This window comes from Crinia signifera, chromosome 6, assembly GCF_055691185.1.
Source record: "Crinia signifera chromosome 6, ASM5569118v1, whole genome shotgun sequence".
In the NCBI taxonomy this organism is placed as follows: Eukaryota; Metazoa; Chordata; class Amphibia; order Anura; family Myobatrachidae; genus Crinia; species Crinia signifera.
This window is the reverse complement of record NC_139222.1, coordinates 144,758,094-144,783,442: the sequence shown is the minus strand read 5'-3', so window position 1 is coordinate 144,783,442 and position 25,349 is coordinate 144,758,094. Positions and strand designations below refer to the sequence as shown.

The window sequence follows — 25,349 nt, the reverse complement described above, 5'->3', positions numbered from 1 at the left end:
AATGTACAGCAGTTAAAAGTGAAAAAGGTAAAAACAAGTAAACAATAAATCAAGTTAATTTTGCTATGACTGGTTACTGTACATTTACGTTGCAAATGTTTACGACTAACAGATGCTGTAAGATGAATGAGGTCTGCTTTTCTGGGCATATGGACAGACCTGATAATACCAATAGGTGTTTTCTTGTCTGTAAAATATGCAGAAAGATGTATTGTCTGGTATGGATGACTTCAGACTGCACACACAGGGAAACAATTTACAAATAAAAAAAAATTTAGGATGAACATTTTTAATAAGTTGACATTTTTAAAACTTTACATACGTCATTTCAGCAAAGAAAAATAAATCAAACATTTCTTTTACAATAAAGAACTAAAATGACAATGATAAAAAAAAAAAAAAAAAACAATTTAAGGCTGGGAAACCAATCAGAACAGGAAGTTAAATAGGTCAATCTGATAAGAGGCTGGAGGCACCTAATCCTGACGTTGAGATATCAAAATTAGATTGCGCGAAAGGACTTTGAAGTGTATCTGTGCTTACACATGGTGGGGGCCAGCAGGCATTTATTGTGCTGAACATTTATTGTGAGAAGTTACAAATGTATAGGCTAAATTTTAACAAATATAGACGTGGCACAAAATGGCTGCCTATATTGTGTGCATGTGACCGGATCCTATAATTTTGTTTCACTCAGCAACCTGGGTAAGGGCCTCACCAATTTGGGTGGAGGAAAATGCCTTTTGAGAAAAGTATTCAAACCAACTACCAAAAAAAAAAAAAAAAAACCATCGATGAATTAGGTCTAAAAATGGAGGAAAAAATTAAATAAAAAAATGTTGTTACACAGCAACCTTCAGTTCCAGCAATTAGCAAACAATGCTTCTGTGAGTACAGCATCCAAGTACTAGAGCCAATTTATACTTTGTTGGGGGATACATTTATTGAAACAATGATTGAATCACCATCATCCAAGTACTTCTCCTGAGTATACTGTTGACGAGCTTGTGTATTCAGCAAGATTACCTGAATTGAATGAATGATACTTTTCATTCTTTTGGCAAGTTTTATTTAAATGAAGCATACCCACACAAGATTGGACTTCCAACAACAGAAGGAAATCTTGTTTCAATCTGCTACATACACACACACACACACACACGACAAAAATGTATAGTCTTACTGCACAAAAAGTGATAGCTAAACACTGGCTGTCTCCGGAAGTTGCTTTAACGCTACAACAATGTGAAATATGGGAGGTGTAAAAAAAAAAAACCTTTGCAATATACTGCAGCAGCAAGTTTTAGGTTTGTGTTGTTCGTAACCTGTGACAACCAGTCTCACAAAAGTTGGTCCTATTGGTACACACACACACACACACACACACACAGATAATGTAATTGTTCCATCAGAAAGAGCAGCACTGGAAATCATGCTGACTGAGCGGTCTTTCCAGACCTACATCAACCATACAAAATTATCCTTCTATATATTTACTGTTTCAGTCTATGGCCAAATACTCTTAGAAAGATGATCAAAGTACAACTCCACTACTGGACATGCACAATTTACAACAGATCATGTTCTGAGTTATCAATCCAAGCAACGTATTTGATTGTTCATTGCTATTGGTGGTGAATAATAGAAGACACATACCTAGGACACACATTCTCTTCAAGTGCTGTGTAACTGAAGTCTATAAATGGGAAGCATATTTACTGCTTTCAGTATTAGATACGGGGTAACAGCAGGCATTGCGCTCTTCACTATGTGCAGTAAAAGTTCAGCACTACATAGACAGAGCATTACAAATACACTTTGCAGAACTGTGAAAACAGATTTCAAAATGCTGTTTTCTTAATAAAAGAAAAAAAATTGCAGTAAGATACCTTAACGTACAGATTAATACTGTAAAATGTCCTGAAGGGGTAAAGGGGACAAATTAAGAGTTCATTAAAACAAGCATGAGATTACATTTTGCAGAATCACACCCAAACATCCTTCACAGCTCTTCTGAAGAACCTTTTTGCTAAACCGCAAAACCGAACAGGGGCATCACCTGAAAGAGCACATCTGCTGCAAATTATATTATGTCATATTAAATAACACCAAAACACTAGGGCAAACTTTTATTGTGGGGGAATGAATAAATATTCATGAGAACCTATTGACAGATCTGAATTTTAAAATGTACTTTTAAACTACACTGGAGTATGGATTGTGTGGGCTACTGTACACTTCTAATGTTGCAGACAGTTATTAATCTTCACATGTTAAAGCTAAGGTTTTCTGTTAAACAAGCCTATTGTTTTGGTAGCCAGGACAAAATGAACAAGATGATTTGCAGCAATTATGGCTTGTCCTCCATGGGAGGATAGCCGGCTAAGGACATTGAAACTCTGGGTTGTTGTCTTCTGTACAGCCACCCAACACCTACAATGCACTGCTCACAGAACTCCAGTACTAAGCATCCAGCATACGAATTGTGAAACTTTAACAGCCCTTCAGTGACTATGGCTTCAAATACACATTTAACGGCCAAAATCAATGGAAGGGAAGAAAGCCATTCTATATATATTTAAAAAAAAAAAAAAAAAACAGCACACTTATCTCCAGACCAGTTTCTTTCCCTTCTTGGTGGAGAGTAGGTCACAAGTTCAAACAAGGCAATGATGGTCTATACTCCTTTTAAGTTCAAAGGAAGAAAAAAAATTAAAAACAAAATAAAACTAGAGTTGGGAGGGTTCATGAGGACACACTGGCTAATACAGCGTCTCAGTGTTACTGTTTCTTGGCCTCTTGATTTTCTCAATGTTTTTGAAGATCATATCATGCAACGTCACCTGGAATAAAGACAAAAAGGTGATGTATAAAATTCTAAATAAAACGCAAAGCTAGCACACCATGATATTTTGGACAGGTCAGTAAGTCAGCCCTGTATGTATGTAGCCCTAGTCATTAGGTTTCGCTGCTTCATCAACACTAGTTTAGCTCTGTTTGTATACTGCCAACATTTAAAAAACATGAAGACCTGGGCTGCTTGTTAAATGAGCATTTGTAAATTTATCTTTGAATGGAAATATCCAATATGCAGAAAACATTCTTGATAAAAGCCAATTCTGGGGGCAGAGGGGGTGTGGCCTGGAGAAGCTAGCAGCAGACACATTTCCCAGCTCTCCCACCTAAATCCTGTCTAAATATCCTTTTTAGAAAGGGCTATTGCTCCCAGTTTTGGAGAAGTGGTGGGGCAACCTCCTCTAACATGTGGTCTACAGCAGTGGACATTTGACACCGCATCAACTTACATGGAGCGGGGCTTTCTGGCATGGTGTGTGCTTGGCTCCATCACTAGGGTGTTGTCCTCTGAATGTATCCTAATGCTTTTCCTCTGCCTACTTTCTCAGTTCCTAGTGGTGATCCCTGGGGCTGTGCCCTATATGTTTCCAGCTGTTCTTGGAAGGATTACTGTGGTTGTGGCTATTTTGCAATCAGGAGGCTCTGCATTGTGACTCGGCAACAACAGTATCTCACTTTTGTGGACCGGTCTGCTTCATACAGCTGTTTGGTGATGGTGCAAGGTGACTTGCTGCTCCCAGTCTAGGTTGTACAACTGGTGAAGTGCTAGCTACCGCCTTCTCATGGAACTGGATTTACTCCTGTCCCTTCTGCCAAGTGTGTTTCGCACATAAATACAGAAGCCTCACTACACCAGATCCTGCAGGCTGTTAATGCCTCTGCAAACAGGCTTCTCAACATATTTACTGAGGGATATCATCACTCCCTCTTGCACCCATATAAACTGTTCTGAAGTGTCTGAGGACATTGGGGCATATGTAGTAACCAATGTTAAGTGCAGAATGCACTTAAATCGCTGGTTACCTGGGGAAGGGGTGAATTACATTTACACCTAACATGCGCTAATGATAGCCTGCCAAGTTACGCTCAGCAGGGCTGTCCCCTGTAGTCCCCCCCAGTGTTTAGCGGCCGGAGCGATCTATTGACAGCCGCCCAGGCGTTAAATAACCTTGCTAGATCTCTGCCTGGACTGCCTGACACCTCGTGAGCAGCCGCTCTAATATCACCACCGCATTTCAGCGCAGACGGATCTCCCACCTGCTAAAATTTGGAAGCCACAGAACGGAGCACCCGTGATTACACCCCAGGTTAGTGCAGGCTCACTCCCTGCTCAATCTCCATCGGCGGCCTGCCGTTCACAGCTGACCGCCTGACGGGTTGTAGTTAGAGCCGCACTGAAGATTTACCATCCTCCTGGCGACTGCAGGTTTTGTGAAAATCCGGTAAACAGAGGTACGGTTACAAACTATCTGAGGGACCCTCAATATTTACTCCACAGGACAAATAGTGACACATCATTTCTGTCACTTTGTAATAAAGAACAAAGATAGATAATTATTTTGCGCTGATCACTGGAGGCAGCTAGTATTTATAGAGGAAAGTTCACCAACTTTCCCAATACATAGTGTACAGAAACAAAGATACCAACACATATAGCGCTTTCCAGGTATAACTTACACTAGATATAGGTAAGTGTCCTTAATAGTTTGTGGATATAATTCTCTTAAACTTGGGCCAATCCCAGGGTTAATCAAGTAGGAAGGGTCCCAAATTCTCCAATGACTGTTGGATAGTGGAATGTTCTAAAAAACAGAAACAAAAATAGTGCAACACCTTTTTTCAAAGGGGAATAACAATTTTGCACTCACAAATTCCAGGTTTAAAAACAGCATATAATCACCAGCCGGTGATAACGTGTGGGAGGTTACACCCAGAAATTTCTTCACCGCTTTTTCCAGGCTCCGGACACCTTTCTTCTCGGGATAGAATTCCAGGATCCTCCAGTCCAAACAGTACAGATATGTTAAGGTGATTCTACCAGCCACGGGAACACCTGCTTAATGCATTTCAGACCATAGGGTCCTTCCTCAGAAGCATAATGTTTCCCGTGGCTGGTGGGATATATATATATAGCAGAAAAAGGCGCCAAACAGCGTTACGCTGCCTTGAGGCTGAATACAGGAAACGGAAGTGTTTGGACTTGAGGATCCTGGAATTCTATCCCGAGAAGAAAAGGTGTCCGGAGCCTGGAAAAAGCGGTGAAGAAATTTCTGGGTGTAACCTCCCACACGTTATCACCGGCTGGTGATTATATGCTGTTTTTAAACCTGGAATTTGTGAGTGCAAAATAAATTGTTATTCCCCTTTGAAAAAAGGTGTTGCACTATTTTTGTTTCTGTTTTAGGACATTCCACTATCCAACAGTCATTGGAGCATTTGGGACCCTTCCTACTTGATTAACCCTTGGATTGGCCCAAGTTTAAGAGAATTATATCCACAAACTATTAAGGACACTTACCTATATCTAGTGTAAGTTATACCTGGAAAGCGCTATATGTGTTGGTATCTTTGTTTCTGTATACTTTGTAATAAAGAACTGACACAATTATAGAGAATCGACATAATCTGATGCCACTTTATAAAGACTTTCCTCTTTATTAATTCTTATCCGGAGCTGATTCTGTCTTTTTATAAATTTTCTGATTATCCCCTTATTAACAAGGAGCTTACTATGCTATATTATTGTTGTGATTATATATATATATATATTTTTTATTACAGTAAAATTCTTAATCAAATTTCTCCAGGTGTGTGTGGCGCTCTCTTTTTCACACACACACCTTTCTTATTCAATCAAATAATTGTGAATATTTCCCTCTTTGTTAAAATCACCCCAGGGCTTGTCCTATCCCCCACTGCGGGGACAACGCTAGCCCTGCTACTGGCTGCGAGGGAGATCTTGCGGTTTTAGCGAGATCTCGCGCATGCCCATTAGAGGCGGCCAGGGAGGAAAGTGCACTGCGCATGTGCAAAACGCCGGGGGAGCCGTTATCACTGGGCGTAACGGCTCTCCTTATTGGTTTGGAGAGGGTGAATACATCTGCCCATAATGGGTGCCTACTTCTCCACGTTATGCGGGACCAGTAAATTAAAAAAAACGAAAACAGCAGATTAATACATTGGCCCCATTATACCCAACTGCTATGGTGTTACCGCCCCTATAGCTCCCAGACATGTGCTCTCAAGGAACTGTATCTACATTTGAGATTCCTTGGTATATCCTGACTAGTTGCTATTGTAACTTCTGAAGTTCACCTGGGATTGACCCCCTTACGTCTAATGGAAACTGTATGAATTTGGGACCTTTCGTCTGATGTTGGACTTTCTGCTTGAGTCGAGTTTGTTGCCATGTCAGTCATCTCATGGCTTTGAGAATTGGTCAGACTAATGCTATGCACGGCATTGAGATAGTCGACGCCCTTTCCACCGACTCTTTTCCTTTTATTATTTTTCTTACTGATTTAGAAATACTTGTGTATCCTGTTTGTATTTTCGCTATAGTTAACGTATTACTGCAGCCATACCACTGTACATATCATATAGATTGATAGGAATTACTCACATATTGGTTTCTCAGCTCTGATATAATTAGCCGTAAACTGATATATTCCTTTTCATCTATTTCAGTTACTGTACGTCGATAATCTTCCTGCATAATGAGAAAGGTACAGTAAAACAAATATGACAAGGAGCTTTAACATACGTAGAACATGATTTTGTAGCTATCATTGCCAAGTAGGACATGAGAAACCCATGCTACTAAATGTATGAATAAGGAACTTATCAATGCTACTTACCACGTGAGGATATTTTGCTATTTTGGAAACAAGTTTTGCACGGGTAATGTAGTATCTATGGAACAAATAAATTCATATCATTACAAATAAGGGCTAACTTAAATGAATCACTTTGATTAGAACCAAGCTCCGCGTACTGTGTGTAAACCATAAAGCAATACATATCAGGTAAGCCTTCATATATATTTAAAGTAAATGACAAAAAGTCAAGACTACAGTTTATTTTTTCATTGACAATTTGCCTGAATACTTGCATGTAATTTGCTTATTTTAATCAGAGGTTTCTTTCTCTTCCACCAACTAGTTAAAGCACCAATTTCCATTCGTAAAAGAGCCATATTGCACTTATTCTCCAGGAAAATAAATCTGGAGCATTTATTAATGGTTAAGAGGTATTGTACATGTTTGTTAATTGGAAGTAATGCCAGCATCTGTATTATTGGACCGAGGGAGATATGAAAAATTAGGAGACTAGCATTCTCATTACAGACCACCACTTTATATATAGTATTTTCCTTGATTACATCTATTATATTTTAGAAGCTGCCACTGTTAGAGAACAAGCCTTACACACCAGAACTAACTGAACAATTACACTAACGTCAACTTTAAGACATTTTTTAATCACAACTATCATTTCTTTGTTATTTCTTCTGCCCAGTGAATGGCTAATGCCTTCTATTTTTCTATTACAAGAAGTATCAGAACAACTGATCCCATCACTGCCATAATTTCTCTGAGCTTATCTCATTATGTACTATTAAGGGCTGTAAACTGTACAGCAGTACAACCAAAAATCAGCAAAAAGACAGATGTCCTCACCTGGAAATCTGATCAAGGTAAGAAGCTGCCTCGCTCTCCACTGTCCTCAATTCTGCCACAGTTTCTTCCTACACATGAGGGAAGAAAATAAATGAGTAATGAAACCAAATAACTTTAAAATACAAATGGGTAAGAGCAAGATAAGCCAAATTGATGAAGCCCGGTGGTACCAGGTATATTGTTTACCAAGTTTGATGGAGCAATAGATTTAGCACACTTTATACTGTAAACTGCTCTCTTGCCTTGGTTTTCCTGATTAATAGCTTTTGAATTAACTAATCTTGTGTGTTTACAATGCAAAACAAAGAAGAAAAAAAAAAAAAAAACACAACAGGGGGAGTACTGGATGGTGTGTGCTGCACAGTCTATTGCAAATCAATCGGGTGCAGAAAAACATGGTACCATTTGCACTAACTTGCTATTGATTTTGACAATATATTGAAAATAAATTGCCCAAATCGCACAGTGTACACCGCATAAGAGTTGGGCTTATAAGGAAAAATACATAAACAATGTCAAAAGAGGTTTACGTTTTTGCAGGTGCAATGATCTTATGTATATAAAAAAAAAAAAAAAAAAAATTTTTTATATATTATTAAAATAGTGTCCATTCACAACTAATGTGTGCGGCACGGCTCTCTGGCCGTGCGGGATTTCACCGTCCGGCAGGAGCCGGAGTGTGTGAAACCGGCCATATGGTGTTGCCACGCACTACACAGCGAGAGTGTGTCTATGCTCACACCTACTATCTATTCAGTCTAGATGGGAGACCAAAGGGAGTGGATAGAGTAAAGCATGCAGCTGCATCATTACTGAGACAATACATAGATATATTGGTCGTAAGCATAAATAGGGAGATAGCAATGCAAGAGGGTATACATATTACTTTGAGGATGGACACCCTATAGACAAAGCTTAGATTTGTTGTGCACATTATTTTAACTCTTCGATACTGTATGAAAAATGCAATTTGTATTTCATGTTGATTTTTTGACTATGTCGACCAAATGACTGCATACCCTGCAACCCATGTAGTGCTCCCAAGTCTAACTCATCTGGTACGTTCACATGTGGAATGAACAATGCACAAAGCGGATTTCAAAAGGGTTGTGTCTCTTTAGTATGCAGTGGTTCATTTATTGTGTCATGTCATCCGGGCATTGCCTATTCTACCTGGTGCAATCTATTTAGTGTGCCCAAGATTGCTGCCTTACTTAGCACCTGTGTTAGCAGGACAAATAAGGCTTAGAATTTATGACCCATCTGGTCTACCTCAACTCCGCCTGTTCCTAGTTTTCTGTATTGTTGCCAATATTAGCCTAGCTTTTATGGTCACAGTTTCTGTAAAGCTTAACCTCTGTATGACATTCATGGTAACTGAAAAACCTTGAGTCTTTTCAGAGAAAAGGAATATAAATAAATCTCTAAAAAGGTCCATATAATTTGGAAAGATTTGAAGCAAGACGCAGGTGTTCCTGATCCAAACGACCGATGAGTTACTCTCCTGCAATCTTTTGTGAAGTGTTCCAAATCAATACATTTGTACACGATTTGAAACCATTGGTAATTATGTCAGAGTGTGTGTATGCACCTTTAGACTTAAATACCAACCATGTGGTATAGTAGTCTTCTAGAAGGCTTATGTCTCATCCACACAAGGAGTCAGAGTGGATTGTTGAGTATCCAAACTATAGCAGGTCATCCCATCTGCCAAATCAAAGACTTCCTGGAGATTTTAACTATTCTGGCACCTCATGGTTGTCCACACAGGGACAGATTCAGAGAAAGACCGAAATTCAATGCAACATGCAAGTAGCATTGAATTTCCATCTGGTCTCTAGGAGGGTCGTGGAGAAAACCTCTCAGTAGAAGAGATGCCTCCTGTATGTAGCCATGATCCCAGAAAGGCCACCGGCGATGCAACTGGAACAGAAGTCTGCATGGGGACCCTTGCATCCTCCCTCCTACAAAACACAAACAGCCTGCCTCCGCTTGTAGGAACACAGCCCAAGGGACAACATTCTGTGCATGTGCAGAATGGAACTGGGCACAGCAACAGTGTCCCAATCATTTTGATCATGGGCTGAACTTTGAATCAGGCCCTTAGTCTGTACTTGCACTAAGTTATATTGGATATTTGTACAGTCTTGGCTTCAAGATGGATATTTTTTTCCACCACACTTGTACTTCTCGTCATGGTAAAATGTAATTAACAGTGTAGAAGGAGGAGCATTGTATAATTTACTTATATGAAGACTCCAATGAGGAAGGATATTGCATAACTTTTTGGGAGTAATCTTTAAGCTGATTTTCAAATTCCTGTTTTTTCTTTTTGTTTTTTTTATTCCCTGATAAATTGAGTGCATCAGTTCAACCTGATAGCCTGGATAAATAAAGATGGCAGAGTTACCTTTAGGGCTATTTCACACACTCTGGTTTTGACCGGTCGGCAAAAAGCTGGACAAACTTGGTCCATTTTTTGGCCGGACAGCGGTGTCTTTCACAGGTTTTAGAAAAACAGAAACAAAGTAAAGCAGCGCTTTCACACAATAATTGTTGAGAGTGTATGCATCAATCTAATCATAAAAAAATTTAATAAAAATTACACAATATTAAAATAACAGGTTGCAGACCGACCATCATTCCTGAAATCGGATTGCGCTAACAGAAAGGTTCCCCGGGCTGGCTATACCAACTTCTGCCAACGGGCTAACAACCAAGCATCCACAGGTTATATACAAATATATGGACGGACTCCCTCCAAGTTCTATTGGACGTTTATTTCCAAGATCAGAGCAGGTCCACCAATCCATCAGTGGTGACATATATATATATACCCCCATAAGCAGCTGCTTGCTAAGGCAACAACTCATATAAAAGCACTCTAAACAATAACTTAGGTCAGAGGTTCTCAAACTGTGGGTCCTGACCCCCAAGTGGGTCCCGACCTTCTCAGTATGGGGTTGCAACTATTTAAAAATCTGTTGAATTGTTTATTTTAGACTCCTGCCATCATTTTATGCCTCCACAATGCTGCCATGCAGGTGCTCTCTGATGACTACACATGTTATGTGATCTTCTGCAGTAACTTTCTGGGGTCCTGTAATTATTTTAATTGTCTGATGGGGTCCCAGAGCAAAATAGTTTGAGGACCCCTGACTTAGGTTAATATTGCACATCTTCCACAGGTTTTAGCTGGAATTCATGGTGTACTAAAAAATAAAAACACCACAACCCCAAACTCTACATCTGCTGTGCTTTGTTTGTCATATTTATTATAGGGGCAGAGTTTCAAAGTGAGGTCATGTTGGAAGCGTAAAAGCTGCACATCAAAAAGCAGTGTGAGTGAAAGGCCCCATCTGCCTGTATTAATCATGGTCACGTTAACATGGCACATCAGGCGAACTTTCAAGTGGATAGATCTGGCTTCTACACAGTGGCCGAGTCAGGCTGTGAAAGGACCAGTCACCCCATATTATACTTTTAAAAGCCCGACATCCCTTTCTTGCCATTCACCTGAACCCGATAGGTGGTTTTTTTTTTAAGGGTGAATGGGATTGTCTGCATTAGGTTCAGCCCCATAATAAGATGCATATGTATCACCCTCCTTGGCCACACAGAACATTTTTGCCAATACAAATGCAGAACTCTAAAGCGGATATTTAGAAACACAGTTTAGGTTACCTGAATGGACACTCCGAAATTGTTACCATCTTCTATTCTTGGGATCAGGAGCTGAACCCACATTTTTACCTGGCAGAAAAAAAAAAAAAAAAGTTAAAAAAAAATATGGAACAAACCTAAAAACACAGCACAATATTGAGCTCAGCAACCATGGGAGCACTCAAATTATATCAACTCCAGACTGCTTGTATTCAATGTGAGGAGAAATAGTTGGAAAGTGAATAATAGATTATAGGAGCAAGCAGAAGATATTCCTTACGGACAGTGAAAGGGGCTTTGTTCTGCAAATTGTCCCATCAATAGTAAGATGTAGGCGATTGCTCCTGCTGTATAAAATAGTTAGTTACTCATCACTATATCCTAGTCATTACAGAAATTAGATGAATTACAGAGATTCTGAAACATCCCGTTGATTCTTTAGCTTGAAAAACCATCTGTTTATTGGTAATATGTAGATTGTTGGTAATAAACAACAGTACAAAGAATAAGGCAAAAGAAAATATAGCTTGCAGACCATGTCCAATCATTAGTGGTCATCCAACAATTAGCACACTCACCGTGTTACATTTCTCGATGAGTAACCTAATTTCAGGCTTCACTTTTTCTATGATCTCAACGAGAGGAGCATTACTCTTTAGCATCCCATTGGGCATTACAAACACTTTGGTGCCTAAGTAGGTGTGAAATCAGAAAAGAAATACAAAATGCATGGATGTAACATGGTAACCTCTATTGTTTAGAAAAATACAAATTTTATAAAGGGTATTAAATTAAACTATCCTTTATTTTCTATTTTTATTGACAGAAATCACCATCAACTTTATAAAGCGGTATACCGTACTTTTAAGTGACCGCATTCTTACCGCCAAACACTGGAAAGTTGGGAGCTATACCTCCCAACTTTCCAGTGTTTGGCGGCAAGAATGCGGTCCTGTAGCTGTGCTTTGCATCAGGAACATTTGCATATGGGTTCCTTTAGAGACTGATGAGTCATTTGGGATGTGAAAACCTGTTCCAAGCACCTCCTGAAAGCTTACAACCATGTTGACGCCAACATGGTTGTAATGTGTGAAATAAGCAGCATAACACAAGTAGGACGGGAGCAGAATCAAATATAATTTTAGTTGACCTGTATTCTATCATGCAATTTGCTGCTGGAAGGGTTCACTAAATAAGGAACTTTGTTTTACTAGTATGAAATGAAGAGCTGTAGGACCGTTATTTCTCCCCTGGGTTGGACAGCTTTCCATAGCAGGACGCTATGGAAACCCGTCCACTCCCTCACTCCTTTGCTGGTAATACCAGCTGATGAGCAGCTGGGGCAGTGATGATGTGGGAGAGCATATCAGCGCTCATCGCTGCCATGTACACAATATGCGGGTTTCAAGCTGAAAGCTTTACATGTGACTGTAGTGTCAACCGCAAAAAAAAAAAAAAAAAAAAAATCTAAATAGCATTGCTTCTTGGTTATTACTGCTACCTCTTACCACCAGAAGTCAGACAATTTTAAATTTTCTGTAAGGAATGCCATTAAGGAGGTTATAAATAAAGTTTACCTGGAAAGTTATCGTCTCCATCCTCCAGTTTTCTCTTTTTAAGATTTGGCTGTTAAGAGGAAAGTGTTAAGAATGTGAAGGTCTAATGTAAATATATCTTAATAGATAAATTGGTAGCTTCTTTTGAGCTTTCCATAGCGAGTTATATTTTACATAAAGGTTATATACTGAATCATCAAGAGAATACTAAACGCCAGTACCAATAACACCTGGAACTTTAATTCTGATTTACTAAACACTTAATTAAATCTTTTTCCTTCAAAGTTGAGTTAAGGTGTCTCCTTGCCCTAGAAATTACTAGCTGAAGACAGCAACATTCCTCCAACCATCTACAAAAGGCAAAACAGTTTCTTGGACACTGGTCTGTAGAATACTGAAGGAGTCAGTCTCATTAGATCAGTGGTTCTCAAACTGTGGGCCCTGTACCCAAAGTGGGTCACGACTCCATGTTGCTGACCATCAGGCTGATAACTTCTCTAATCTCTCAGCCAATGATCCAAGGAGTTTGAAAAATCGGTTGAATTGTTTGTTACTTTAGACTCCTTGCATCATTTGTGCCTCCACCATACTGCCATGTATGTGTGGTCTTCTGACAACATGTGTGTGTATATGATTGTTCTGTTGTAACTTGCTGGGGTCCCAGAACAAAACAGTTTGAGAACCGCTGCATTAGATTAATGGACTGGTCAAAAAGCTCAATCAAAGCTAACCTCACCACCAAAAGCAGTAGGAACCAGTGATCTGGATCGAAGTTGTGTGTTAAATTAAAAGCCATTTGGGGTATACAAGCTGTAAATCAATGTATGATTAGTCTGCATCGCAGCAAACACATCTGTTTCACATAAACCGGTAAAAACCCACTTACAGCATCCAGGACATCGTGGCTGTTTGTCAGAATTATTGGATCTGGAACTGGCAAGTTCATTTCAGAATGAATCTGTGTGAGATCTTGAATATTCAGCATGGGCTCCTGTAGGGCATAAACCATAACAGATCATGCAAGATGACTGCAATAACTGGCCTTTCCTTCAAAATCATGCACAAAAAAGGTAATGTAAAAGCATCACAGCTTTCCCAGTAACCAATCTGTCTCTACAAGCATTATGGGTGCAGACCGAAAATGTATATATTTGGACTTGGTAGCCATATAGGAGCAGTACAAATCGGTAATCAGCTGAAATCCTAGATATATGTGGAAAGCGATAGCACCCTTCACTATGGCATAAGGCAGTACAATACACTACATTTATGCATTACCTTAAGAAAGCCATCCAGTTCCAGTAACTTCTTTGGGAAAAAACTGGCAACAAGGTCTTCAGCCTTAAAATGGAAGAAAAAGATAGAGAAACAAAATATTGCACCATATGTGAACCATTGCATTTTGTTACTTACATACAATTTGAATTTAAGGCTTACTGTTATAAATAGTGCAAAAAAAAATTATGGCATGAGCTAAACATAAATCTCTCAAGTTAAACAAAATTAATAAAAAAAAAAAGAAAAAAAAAAAGAAGAAAAAGGGAGGAGACAAAGGATGTATTAAAAAGGTTATTTTAAGTAGTTATGTCCTAAAATTAAAGACCAGTTACATGTTCTTTGAGATCAATGTTATGGAGTTACTACTTAGTGTGGCATTGCAGTGCGTGAGTGTGAGACCAGGCAGAGCTGGAAACACTCGATATGAAAACATTCCGAAACTGCAAATTAGTTACATACACTAAGGTTGCGATCCAGAAAACAGTGTATAAACCCCCTGATGTTAAAAGTGATGTAGTCCGTAGATTGCATGGAAAGATTAACCACAAAGGAATATCAGTTTTGGTGTGTATAGAAATATGGTTTGGCTTTAGTCCTCTTTTCAGATGTTTGAATAGTAAATCAGAAGTGCATATGTCAGGCATTCCCAACCACAGTCTGCAAGGCACACTTATACCTCTCTCACATTACAACAAAATTACCAGGTACAAGTAGTTTTGACCCAGTAAATAGTGCAATGTGAATGGGGTTAATCTTAAACGGGTAGCAACATGGCAATACGAACCAGTAAAAAAAGTTCTTACCGGTTCATTGCCAGGCGGTGTGAATGGGTTAAACGGGTTGAGTGACCAGTTTCCCATTCACATTATGGATGAGGCAGCGCCAGCTCTAAGTGCTTCCTCCTCCCCGGCCTTAATCACATCAGCGACCCAGCATTATTGCTTGTTCGCTGTGGAGATGTGAACATCCCAAAATGAAGGTTCATGCCGGGACTGACCTGTTTCAAAGTCCCAGTGCGAAATTTAATTTTGCGATGTGAAAGCAGCATAATGGTCCAGGATTTAGTGATATATATGCTTCAGCAAAGGTGACTTAATGTGCTGGACCGTTAATGTGTCTTGAGGACAGAGGTTGGGAATGCCATATTATGGGTTGAATCCCTATTGCAAAAAAAAAAAAAAAAAAGCAGTCACTTCAATTGATTGGCATCTCTGCAGCATAAGATGCCACAGATATTACTGCCCACATTAAAAGTGGAAACTTGGGTCTTTTTGGGAACATCTCCAACACGTTCTGACAAGGATAATGTCTGAGAGGCCACAATGGTTTGGATCCTGGCAGTTAAAGAGTCTCCAGTGTTGGCAAATAAGTGTTCAAATGAAAACTGGTTTTGCCTCCACCACTCTATAAGTAACCAATAGGTGTCCTGTAATACTGACCACAGTTCACATATGCAATTGGCTTCAATTTAGTGGCCGATTACAGGGAGTGATATATCTATAGCTTTAGAAATATTACTACTTTACTGATCAGGAAGTGTGTTTTGCATACACGCCACCTGATGAGTCCTGACCAAAGTAAAAACTAAAGAAGTCGTTTATATGTGCCTATCCAGTTGCGATGTCAATCACCGCCGGCTTGTGCAGCAAGTGTACATGCAGCCATGGATCACCAGTACACATACCACGATGTGATAATGTAGCTTTAGATCTATTGGCCATCGTCGGTGTAGCACAGATCTGTTCACATTGTACACAGACATACTACAAACTGCCTGACGGACCAGCGTCGTCTGCCATTAATTTGCAAACCATAACAAATGTATTATTGCCATATAATGTACCATATATACTCGAGTATAAGCCTACTTTTTCAGAACATTTTTTATGCTGAGAAAGCCCCCCCGCTTATACTGGAGTGAGTCACTTGAGTCAATGAGTTTTTCCCAGTTTTTTGTTGTAAAATTATGTGCCTCGGCTTATATTCAGGTCGACTTATACTTGAGTATATACGGTAAGTATTTTATTTCTATTACCTCAGTTGTTATTCTCTCACGGAAACAGTCAACCTGAAAAAAAAAAAAAAAAAAGAATTAGCTACTACATCTACACTTATTCTACTTTATTTAATTTGCTTTTTGGCATTTAAAAACAAAGATCACATGTTCTCATACAGCTCTATACGGTTTTACATTTTAATAAAAAAAAAAAATTAACATTGCTGTAACTAGAACAAACTAATACTAGTAACTATTGTGGTATGTTGAAGTTGATATCTCAGGATACTGTGAGCACATTTTTATTAGTGCTCTCTGTAGTGCTACTGCTAGGCCAGTGGTAGTCAAATCCAGTCCTCAAGAGCTACCTACAGTTCACGTTTTCCAGGTCTCCTCACAGGTGCACTCATTACTGACTAAAGGTGCCCATACACGCTCCGATCCTGGCGGTGTGGTGTGCTTTGAGGTGCGCGCTCCTGCGGCACCTTATCGCACAGAACAAAAAGTATGTGCTGCACATACTTTTTGTACTTGCTTCTCATTGCATTGCATGCACAAGGCATGTAATGCAACGCAATGGATGCTATTTTAGCCCAGAACGCACGCCGGGATCGGAGCGTGTATGGGCACCTTAAAATTTTAAAAGATCCACAGGTGGAGCGAATTATTTCACTTATGGATCTGTGAGGAGACATGGAAAAGGTTAACTGTTGATAGCTCTGATCAGACTAGCAGTCGGAACTAAAAGCAGAACTGGAAAACTAACCCAGTGTCCTGTACAATACACTTATGGAAAGTAGAAGGTACAAGTTATGTTATCCCCATAACGGTCTCCATCAGAAACAGAAAGTCTGTTCATCATACACACACGCAGATATTAGACACATATAGAAAAACAAAAGCAATCTTCGTACAAGCAAGTCTTTAAAAAGAAGAACTTGAAGGTTTGCCTTCATGTGAAAAGGAAGGATTACTACCAGCTTACTATGTGCGCAAATCTTGAATGCCAATAATTACAGCACACATGCTGGAACAGACTTCCTTGCAAAACAGGCCATGAAAACATAAGTCACTCACATGAGATTAGTAGCAAGACCATGATAAGTAATGACTTTGCAGTATTTTCTGAACACTAACTATGAAAAGGCAAAATGGGGGGGCGGGAGGGGGGGGGGTTATATTATTTAAAAAAAATTGAACGGAATCACCCCATTAAAATAAGCGCAGATCGCTTAGAAAATGCCCTGAGTGTAGTCCCAATAATATGCAGCATAGGTATAATCAAGAGTTTTACATTTCTGGTTCATTACTATGTAGTTAAGAAACATTTCTGTGCTGCTGAATTTTCATGAGGAGCCTCTTTGTGTACTCACAGACTTGGTCTCTTTGAGATAAGTGTAACAGATGTTCCTTTTCCTCAGTATTATTCATGAGAACCAGATCGTGACTGTTTAATAATTGCCATGCCTAGTCTACCATGCAGTCTGCTGGAAAGAAGGACTGCAAGATTTTCTAGCCAAAAGAAAAAGTATCAAGACATTTTGGAGGGGATGATCAAATAAATCAAGATTCTCTAGCACTTGACCTACATCTGCTTTAGCAAATGAATGCAAACTCACCTAAATTAAAAATCTCTTTAGTATACACAATAGTAAGATTTAAGTTAGACACTTAAAGATGTAATTAAAATTAAAGCTGGTCTGTTTTACAGCAAGCGATGGATTCATTACCACTCATTCAGAAAGATCAGTACCTTAACAGGGCTGATTCTGATTTGGTTAAGTCTTCATAAAATATTAATTTGCGCAGAAAATATTGCATCATGAAACACTACAAAAATAAATAAAGTGTCTGACCACATCAAAACATCAATGTTCTAAAAACCACTAGCAAAGTCACATTCCAGCAATTACCACAGGAGACATTTGTTAACATAATTTAACAAAATATTGAATATTCTGATATAGTTACATTAAAAATACCTGAAAAAAAAAAAAACACACACACTACAGAAGGACTCAAGAAAAAAAAATATATATATATTATATACACACACACACACACACACACACACACACACACACACACACACACACACACCAAGTCTTGCTAACAATCTTTGACACTTTGGTCTCCCTCAGACCATGGGATGCAGAATAGACGTTATGTAAATGTGACAAATATATCAGGCGCCGTAAGATAAAATAGGGAAATTTTAATAAATAAAACAAACATGTAATATAAAAGCAACTTGTGGATTCTTACCCCTAAGGGTTTTTGGAGCCAGTGGGAGATGGAATGAGGGCAGGGATGCAGTCCGAAGTGCACCCTGCCTGGCTCCAAAAAAAGCTTAGCACAAAGTCAGTCCACAGGTGTAGGTGATGTCAGTCACTGCCAACGCATTTCGAGCATCACAGTGCTCTTCTTCTAGGGTACAGACTAAACTTTTTTGGAGCCAGGCAGGGTGCACTTCCGGACTGCATCCCTGCACTCATTCCATCTACCACTGGCTCCAAAAACAGTTAGGGGTAAGAATCCACAAGTTGCTTTTATATTACATGTTTGTTTTATTTATTAAAATTTCCCTATTTTATCTTACGGCACCTGATATATTTGTCACATATACATAACGTCTAATCTTATAAAAGATATTGCATTTTAAGTTTAGAGAAAAATTTAGCACAATGTTACCGTCCAAATAAAATGTAACTCTACTACATTATTTCTCTGTTTTTTTTGTCATTACTTGTGTAGTTTCACGGCCCCAGTAAATCACATATGATTCGATGTGTGATGCGATTACCTGTTCATACCCCCACGGCATGGAGTTGACTTTATATAGTGTCAAGCGCAGCGAGCCATGTGAGGTAACACTAATTACTTGACATGTATTCCACGGCCGCTCGCCACACTTCCGGATCAGTGAATACATGTCAAGTAATCTGTGGTCACTGGCCATGCTTTGGCTCGCCACACTATATAAAATAAACTCCATGCCATAGTGCACAGGTCTTCAACCTGTGGCCCTCCAGATGTTGTGGAACTACATTTCCCAGCATGCCCTGACAGTTTTGGCATGCTCTTATAGGAAAAAATGTGGCAATGCATGTTGGAACATGTAGTTTCACAACATCTGGAGGGCCATAGGTTGAAGACCCATGCATAGTGGATAGTGGGGGTATGAACAGGTAATATGTGATTTACTGGCACCATGAAACTACACAGGTACCCAATTGAAATAACAGCATTCAAAATATGGGCGGGATGTTCTAACATCCGCTGCCCTGTATCGCCGGGCATCGCATTATTAATAACCACATATGCGGTCATTAACGCAAGGGACAGCTCTTGCGATAAGAGCGGTCCCTTGCGATACAGCGCCAGTGCTGGACTTCTGGGTCTGACCTAGGAGTCCATCTGCACATGTGCAGAGCATCGGTCGCAGGGCATGCTGGGAGGGATCAGTCACGGAAGTCCATAGGTTTCTGCAGGGAATTGCCAGCTTTTACTGGCAATTCCCTCCGCAGTGGTGACACTGCGGAGGGGGGACAGGACATACAGAAATGCCATAAAAAACCCAGCTAACGTTTTTTTTTTACCGCATTTCTGTTAGAGAATCGCCCCCATATGATTTATCTAGGAAATACTGTACATACTGAGAGATCTGGTACAACGACAGCTGAAGAGATCAATATTCAAACATAGGTTCCACACCATGTCACAGTGGGTAGAAATAAAAGTTGGGGGGGGGGGGGGGGGGTCCTATACAGTACCTGACTCATTCCGGTGTATAGGACCTTTTTATACCAAGCCACATCCCAGCAATAAACTGTGCTATTATAGTAGTGTAAAAGGGAAACAACTAACCAGTGACCAGCCATAAACATGTAACAGGCAGACATCTCACCACATATTTCCTGCTCATTATGACAGACACATTTTTGAACGGGAGCTGAACACGCATTAGAAATAAATTTACTTCACTAAAATGACAACTAGAAGCTGATTGGTTGTTATGCGCATCCTCTCCACTTGTTCTCTATAGAAGGTTTGATACATCTCCTGCTGGTTGTTCATGCGTGTGAGACATGTGCTCACTAGCCATCACAGACAATAAGATCCCACCATGCCGGGTTACACGTGGCTAACGCAGGCCGGCAGCTGCCAGACCACTAGGAGCCTCCGTACCATAGTGAGGGCTCCACAGCCTGCTTGACAATGAGAGTAACCCAGGTTGTTGATGGACACGGGTACTCCGGCCTGGAGGAGTCCAAGTGAGGACAAAGCCCCAATTGGTGCACCGTGTGGCCCCCGACCGAACGCCGCACACAGCCGCCCACTGCCCGCCCCGGGCCGCGCTCACCTTCTTCTTCAGCTCCTGGTCCACTTTCAGCAGGGAGGACATGATGCGCCCGCGCTAAGATCTCCCTCACAAGCACCGGCTCGTGCGACACAGCAGCGGAAGTGACGCCGCATACACCGCGCGGTCAGCCAACCTGACGCTACTGTGGGCGGGTCACAAAAAAATGACCAATCATACCACGGACCCGTTGGCTAGACAGCCAATCATCCCTCAGTACGATAACTATAGGCTGTCTCTTTCTCCCGCAGAGCTGTCACTCATCATCCCATGTGTTACTACTTTTTTTATCATCCTTCTCATTTGCAAACCCATTTATCTGGATTGTCTCCATTATCTTCTGCACTACAACTACATCACCTCTCCTACTATATACAGGGGCAAATTGAGAAGCATTAGTAGCACTTAGTAGCAATTTATGGAAGTGGCCTCGCATGGGCAGCAACAAATGTAATGAAGGTGGGATTTAAACCATCACTACAGTTGTGAGGGGTGTGGTATGTGACTCCGACAGTCAGGATCCCGACAGTCATTATCCGACATTGGGATCCCGACTGCCCGCAGTCAGACAGCATGGCAGTCGGGATCCCGACGTCGGGTAAATGACTGTTGGGATCCCGACTTTAGGGAACCCCGTCTGGCACCTGTTGTGAGGAAGATGTCGGTTTCAATACACATGGCAGTCTAGTGGCCTCCAGACCTTTAAGCCAGGGCTGCTTGCCTTCTCCGGGAGAGGACAGCCCGCAATCCCATGGGAAAGCCCAGCATTTTCATGGGCGTCCCCATGAAAATGCTGGCCATTCCTATGGGATTGCGGGCCGGACGAGGTGTGCTGGGGGCGGACGGCTGATGTCACATGATGTCAGCCACCCGCCCTATCTTAAGCCGGAAACCCGCAAATATAAGTTAGTCTCCCATGGCGATATCTAACTCCGCCGCCCCCTGGCCCACATTGGTCAGTGTGAACGGCTCAGTCCATTTTCCCAGGGACTCTGCACATGCGCATAAATCATTATGCGCATACACAGTAAAAAAAAACATCTGTCCCCCATGCGAACACAGGCAGGGGACCGAATATATTGGAATGACCCTCCTAAAAATGCAGGAACCTTGGACCAGAAGCAGAGAGTTACCAGAAAAAAACTGAATTGGATGTCAGAAGAATGGAAGAACTGAAGAACAGCCTGAACCAGAGATTTACCTGGCTGTCTGGATTGGATAAAAACAACTGTAATATCACAGCACTAGTTTGAGGAAGAGTTAATAACAATGCAATTCAAAGGAGGAAATTAATAGCATTTATTTCAAACAACACACATAATAAATAAGACTGAGCTCAAAATAAATATAATAGTAATAGTATAAATACTGTTAAAATGCAGTCTCTCCTTACCACATATTCATTTAGTGAAAAGTCCCATTTCTATATTGACTTCATCTTGAGACAATGTACACTCTAGATATCAAAGTCTTAACACTCACTATGATAGGATCCAACGTGTTGTTAAACTTGCACTGGGTAGATGGATGTCCCTGGAGTGGAGAAGGTTTGCTGATAGTTTGCATTGTAAAGTCCTGGAGGACTGGTCTGGGTAGGCGTGAGCACTGCTGGAAAGTTCTTGTGTTGGCAAGTGGTGAAACAATGCCAATCTTTGAGAAAAGAGAATGCTATATGGGGCACCACCAGGGGAAAACGAAGGATTTTCAGAAGGGGGTTTCCATAGGGGCGGAGCAAAGCACAGAGATGGACAGTTAAGTGACCCAGTATATGCCGGTTCAGTTAAAGTATTATAGATAGACCAAATGTATATAAATTATTATATATATATATATATATATATATATGTATACATATATACACACACACACATATATATATATACATACAGGGGCATCAACAGCAGTGTAGACCCCTGGGCATAGCAATGTACTGGGGCCCCTACCGATCCTCCAGCGGTAGGGGTGGGGGAAGCTTTGATGTCCCGTGGGTGGTATGGGGTATTATATCAACCGCTCAGCATGTAGGGCCTGGATCAGTAATTTCCACTAATTTCCACTAATTACCCCTTTACTGCACAGATGGTGGGAGATGGGGTGGGAGAAGGGGGCATTGGGCTGAATGAAGGGGCCCTGATGCATAACTTCCAGGGTGGTAGAGGATGTTTAATACGCAGAGGAGGGGTGTATAGTGGAGTGGGCTTATTATTCATAATTTTCTGGTGGGAGAACAGCTTGCTTGACTGCAGATATCTCCAGTTCCCCGAAATAGATTTCTTAGATTGTAATGGAATTAAAAACTAGAGAATCCCACCCAGTGGCGGATTCAGGGGGGGGGCACCCGGGCACGTGCCCCCCCTGTCATTCATTTTGTAGATGAGGACCAGAGCTTTCCAACGAGCCCAGCCCCATGTCTCTAGCCCCCCGGGAACCGGAGATATCGCCTGGCAAAGCTGTAACATTTTTTTCCCCATAGGATAATATGGGACCCATCAATTCCGACCCCCACCCGGTTCCGATGGCTGCCAGTTCCCTCCCTGGCATCACAGGAGCTTGTGGTTGATGTCATTCAATTCCAAATCGCTGGGCCTTCAATATGGTACCAGGATGGTCCATATAGGTCAATGGGTTCCAGAGATATAGCGTGTAAATCGATTTTTTTTTTTTTTTTTTTTTTTTATGTAATTTCATGGCTGTTCATGTTCTTTGAGGGCAGATTACTCTGGAACCAAACTCACTGGACCAAAATCATTCAAAGCCCACTCAAAAGTTCTTCAATATGATACTTGTCTCATGTAAATGGGTCAGTTAGTTCCGAAGATATATAAATGAGATAACTGGTTAAAGGGGGGGAGGGGTGGTTTTCTCTCCCCCTCACACCAGAAAATGCAGGGACTAGGCTGGTGTAAAAGGGGCCAACCTGGGAATGCATTTTCTGGTGTGAAATGGGTATTATTTCAAATAGCTGGGACCTGCAGTGCTCGAAATTCAGCCAGGCTCTGCCACTGTCAGTGGCTATCACTTCTGCCTGGCGGCGGCTGTCCCCCATTTACCACGAGCATGTATTCCCCATTGGCAATGAGCATGTAATCCCACATGGCAACGAGCATGGAACCTCTGGCAATGAGCATGGAACCCTTGGCAATGAGCATGTAGATAAGACGCACTTACTGTATGTAGCATAAATTGAATAGGCATTATGGTGTTTGGCATAATACATAATGGACATCATGCCGTGTAACTTAACGTGCAATGGACATTATGGTGTCAATGTTTAATGCGCGCCTTTGGTGGACAATGTCCCTGTTTATGAAGCGTATTGTGAATTTTGTCTTAATCTGTGTGGCATTATGTGAATTCTGGCTCAATCCGTGTGGCATTATGTGAATTTTGTCTCAATCCGTGTGGCATTATGTGAATTTTGGCTCAATACGTGTGGCATTATGTGAATTTTGGCTCAATCCATGTGGCATTATGTGAATTTTGGCTCAATCCATATGGCATTTTATGAATTTGGCTCAATCCGTGTGGCATTATGTGAATTTTGACACAATCCATGTGGCATTATGTGAATTTTGGCTCAATCCATTTGGCATTTTGTGAATTTTGGCTCAATCCATTTGGCATTATGTGAATTTTGGCTCAATCCATTTGGCATTTTGTGAATTTTGGCTCAATCTGTGTGTTATTATGTAAATTTTGGCTCAATCTGTGTGGCATTGTGTGAATTTTGACACAATCCATGTGGCATTGTTTGAATTTTGGCTCATTCCATTTGGCATCATATGTAAGGGGCAAGTATAATGGGGTCTAGTATTTTGTAGCATAATGTGTAGAAGTTGTATATGGTGTTGTACACTCCACTCAAGGACATGCCCCCTGTTGAGTGGCCACACCCCCTTTTCCAGAGCGCGCCTTCGGCGCGCACACAACTACATCCTTCACTTTTGTTGCCATGGTGGGCCTATTTTTAATCCCATTGCCACCCTCTCTCTGCCGCTCTCTTAGCATGTACACTGGCACCACTAACACTGGCTCTCACTCACCTAAACCCTCTTTTATCATGGTGCCCCCCCTGTCATTTTATCCTGGATCCGCCCCTGATCCCACCTACCAAATGATATTGGGGACTAGGGGATCAGATTTCAGGAGGCAGAGCAATCTGCCGATGAGAATATAAAACTACATACCAGGTGTGTGGAGCTGAAGCAGTAACCAGCTGCTGGAAGGCTGATATCTCTGGTTCCGGGAACAGTAGATACAAGCTACTAGTGCACCTCAAAGGAGGAGAGTAGCAGCTTTTGGAATATACCCTCAGAAAAATATCTGACTGGGAACAGCAATTAACAGGCTGGATGGGGACCACTGTTTAAAGTTAGATATCTCCGGTTCTCAAGGGCCGATTTTTACAATCCTTGTACCCATGGAAATAGGGGTCCCTCAGCTTTCAGCCTAGGCCCCTTAGACTCCTGGGGGGGTTTCTGGGTACTCAGAAACCCCCCTGTGTGCACCACTGCACCACTGACGCATTTTGCTGGGATACCCAATGTAAAGATACCGAATGTGATCATTTATAGCTTTGGAGTTATGCAGAGAGGTCAGATATATTGGAGGATGAGGTGGAGGGGTATTTTCTACAGTAAAAAGGCCGCCAATCATCAGGTCAACTGCTATTAGTCAACAGTCCAAATTTCGACATACCAACAAATGTCGACATGCATTGAGTCGATATAGGCCAAAGGTTGAAACAAGCTAGGTCAACAAATGTCGTCATGGACACTGTATAGGTGTACTTATCCTGCTCTTTCACCAAAACCGAAACAACGCTGTCCCTATATGTGACTAAGTAACAATGTCACTATCTCACATGTGCATGTCCCTCTAGTGTGTGCTTGGCATTACCAATGAGCCTGAGAAATTAATCTGCTTCGACAAGGGCTTAAAGTGGTTCTGGAGAGGTGGTG

At 41.0% G+C, this 25,349-nt stretch overlaps 1 protein-coding gene across 1 annotated transcript; it reads right to left on the bottom strand.

Moving 5' to 3' along the window:
- Nucleotides 1–273: 273 nt before the first annotated feature.
- On the bottom strand, nt 274–20,529 carry PSME3 (proteasome activator subunit 3). Its single transcript, XM_083147530.1, has 11 exons — nt 20,392–20,529; nt 16,068–16,100; nt 14,033–14,095; nt 13,641–13,745; nt 12,776–12,824; nt 11,777–11,889; nt 11,220–11,288; nt 7,536–7,603; nt 6,714–6,768; nt 6,479–6,565; nt 274–2,843 (listed from the first exon to the last, which is right to left on the bottom strand). The coding sequence occupies exons 1-11, from the start codon at nt 20,431–20,433 to the stop codon at nt 2,763–2,765; spliced, it is 765 nt and encodes a 254-aa protein (XP_083003656.1). The 5' UTR covers nt 20,434–20,529; the 3' UTR covers nt 274–2,762.
- Nucleotides 20,530–25,349: the final 4,820 nt, after the last annotated feature.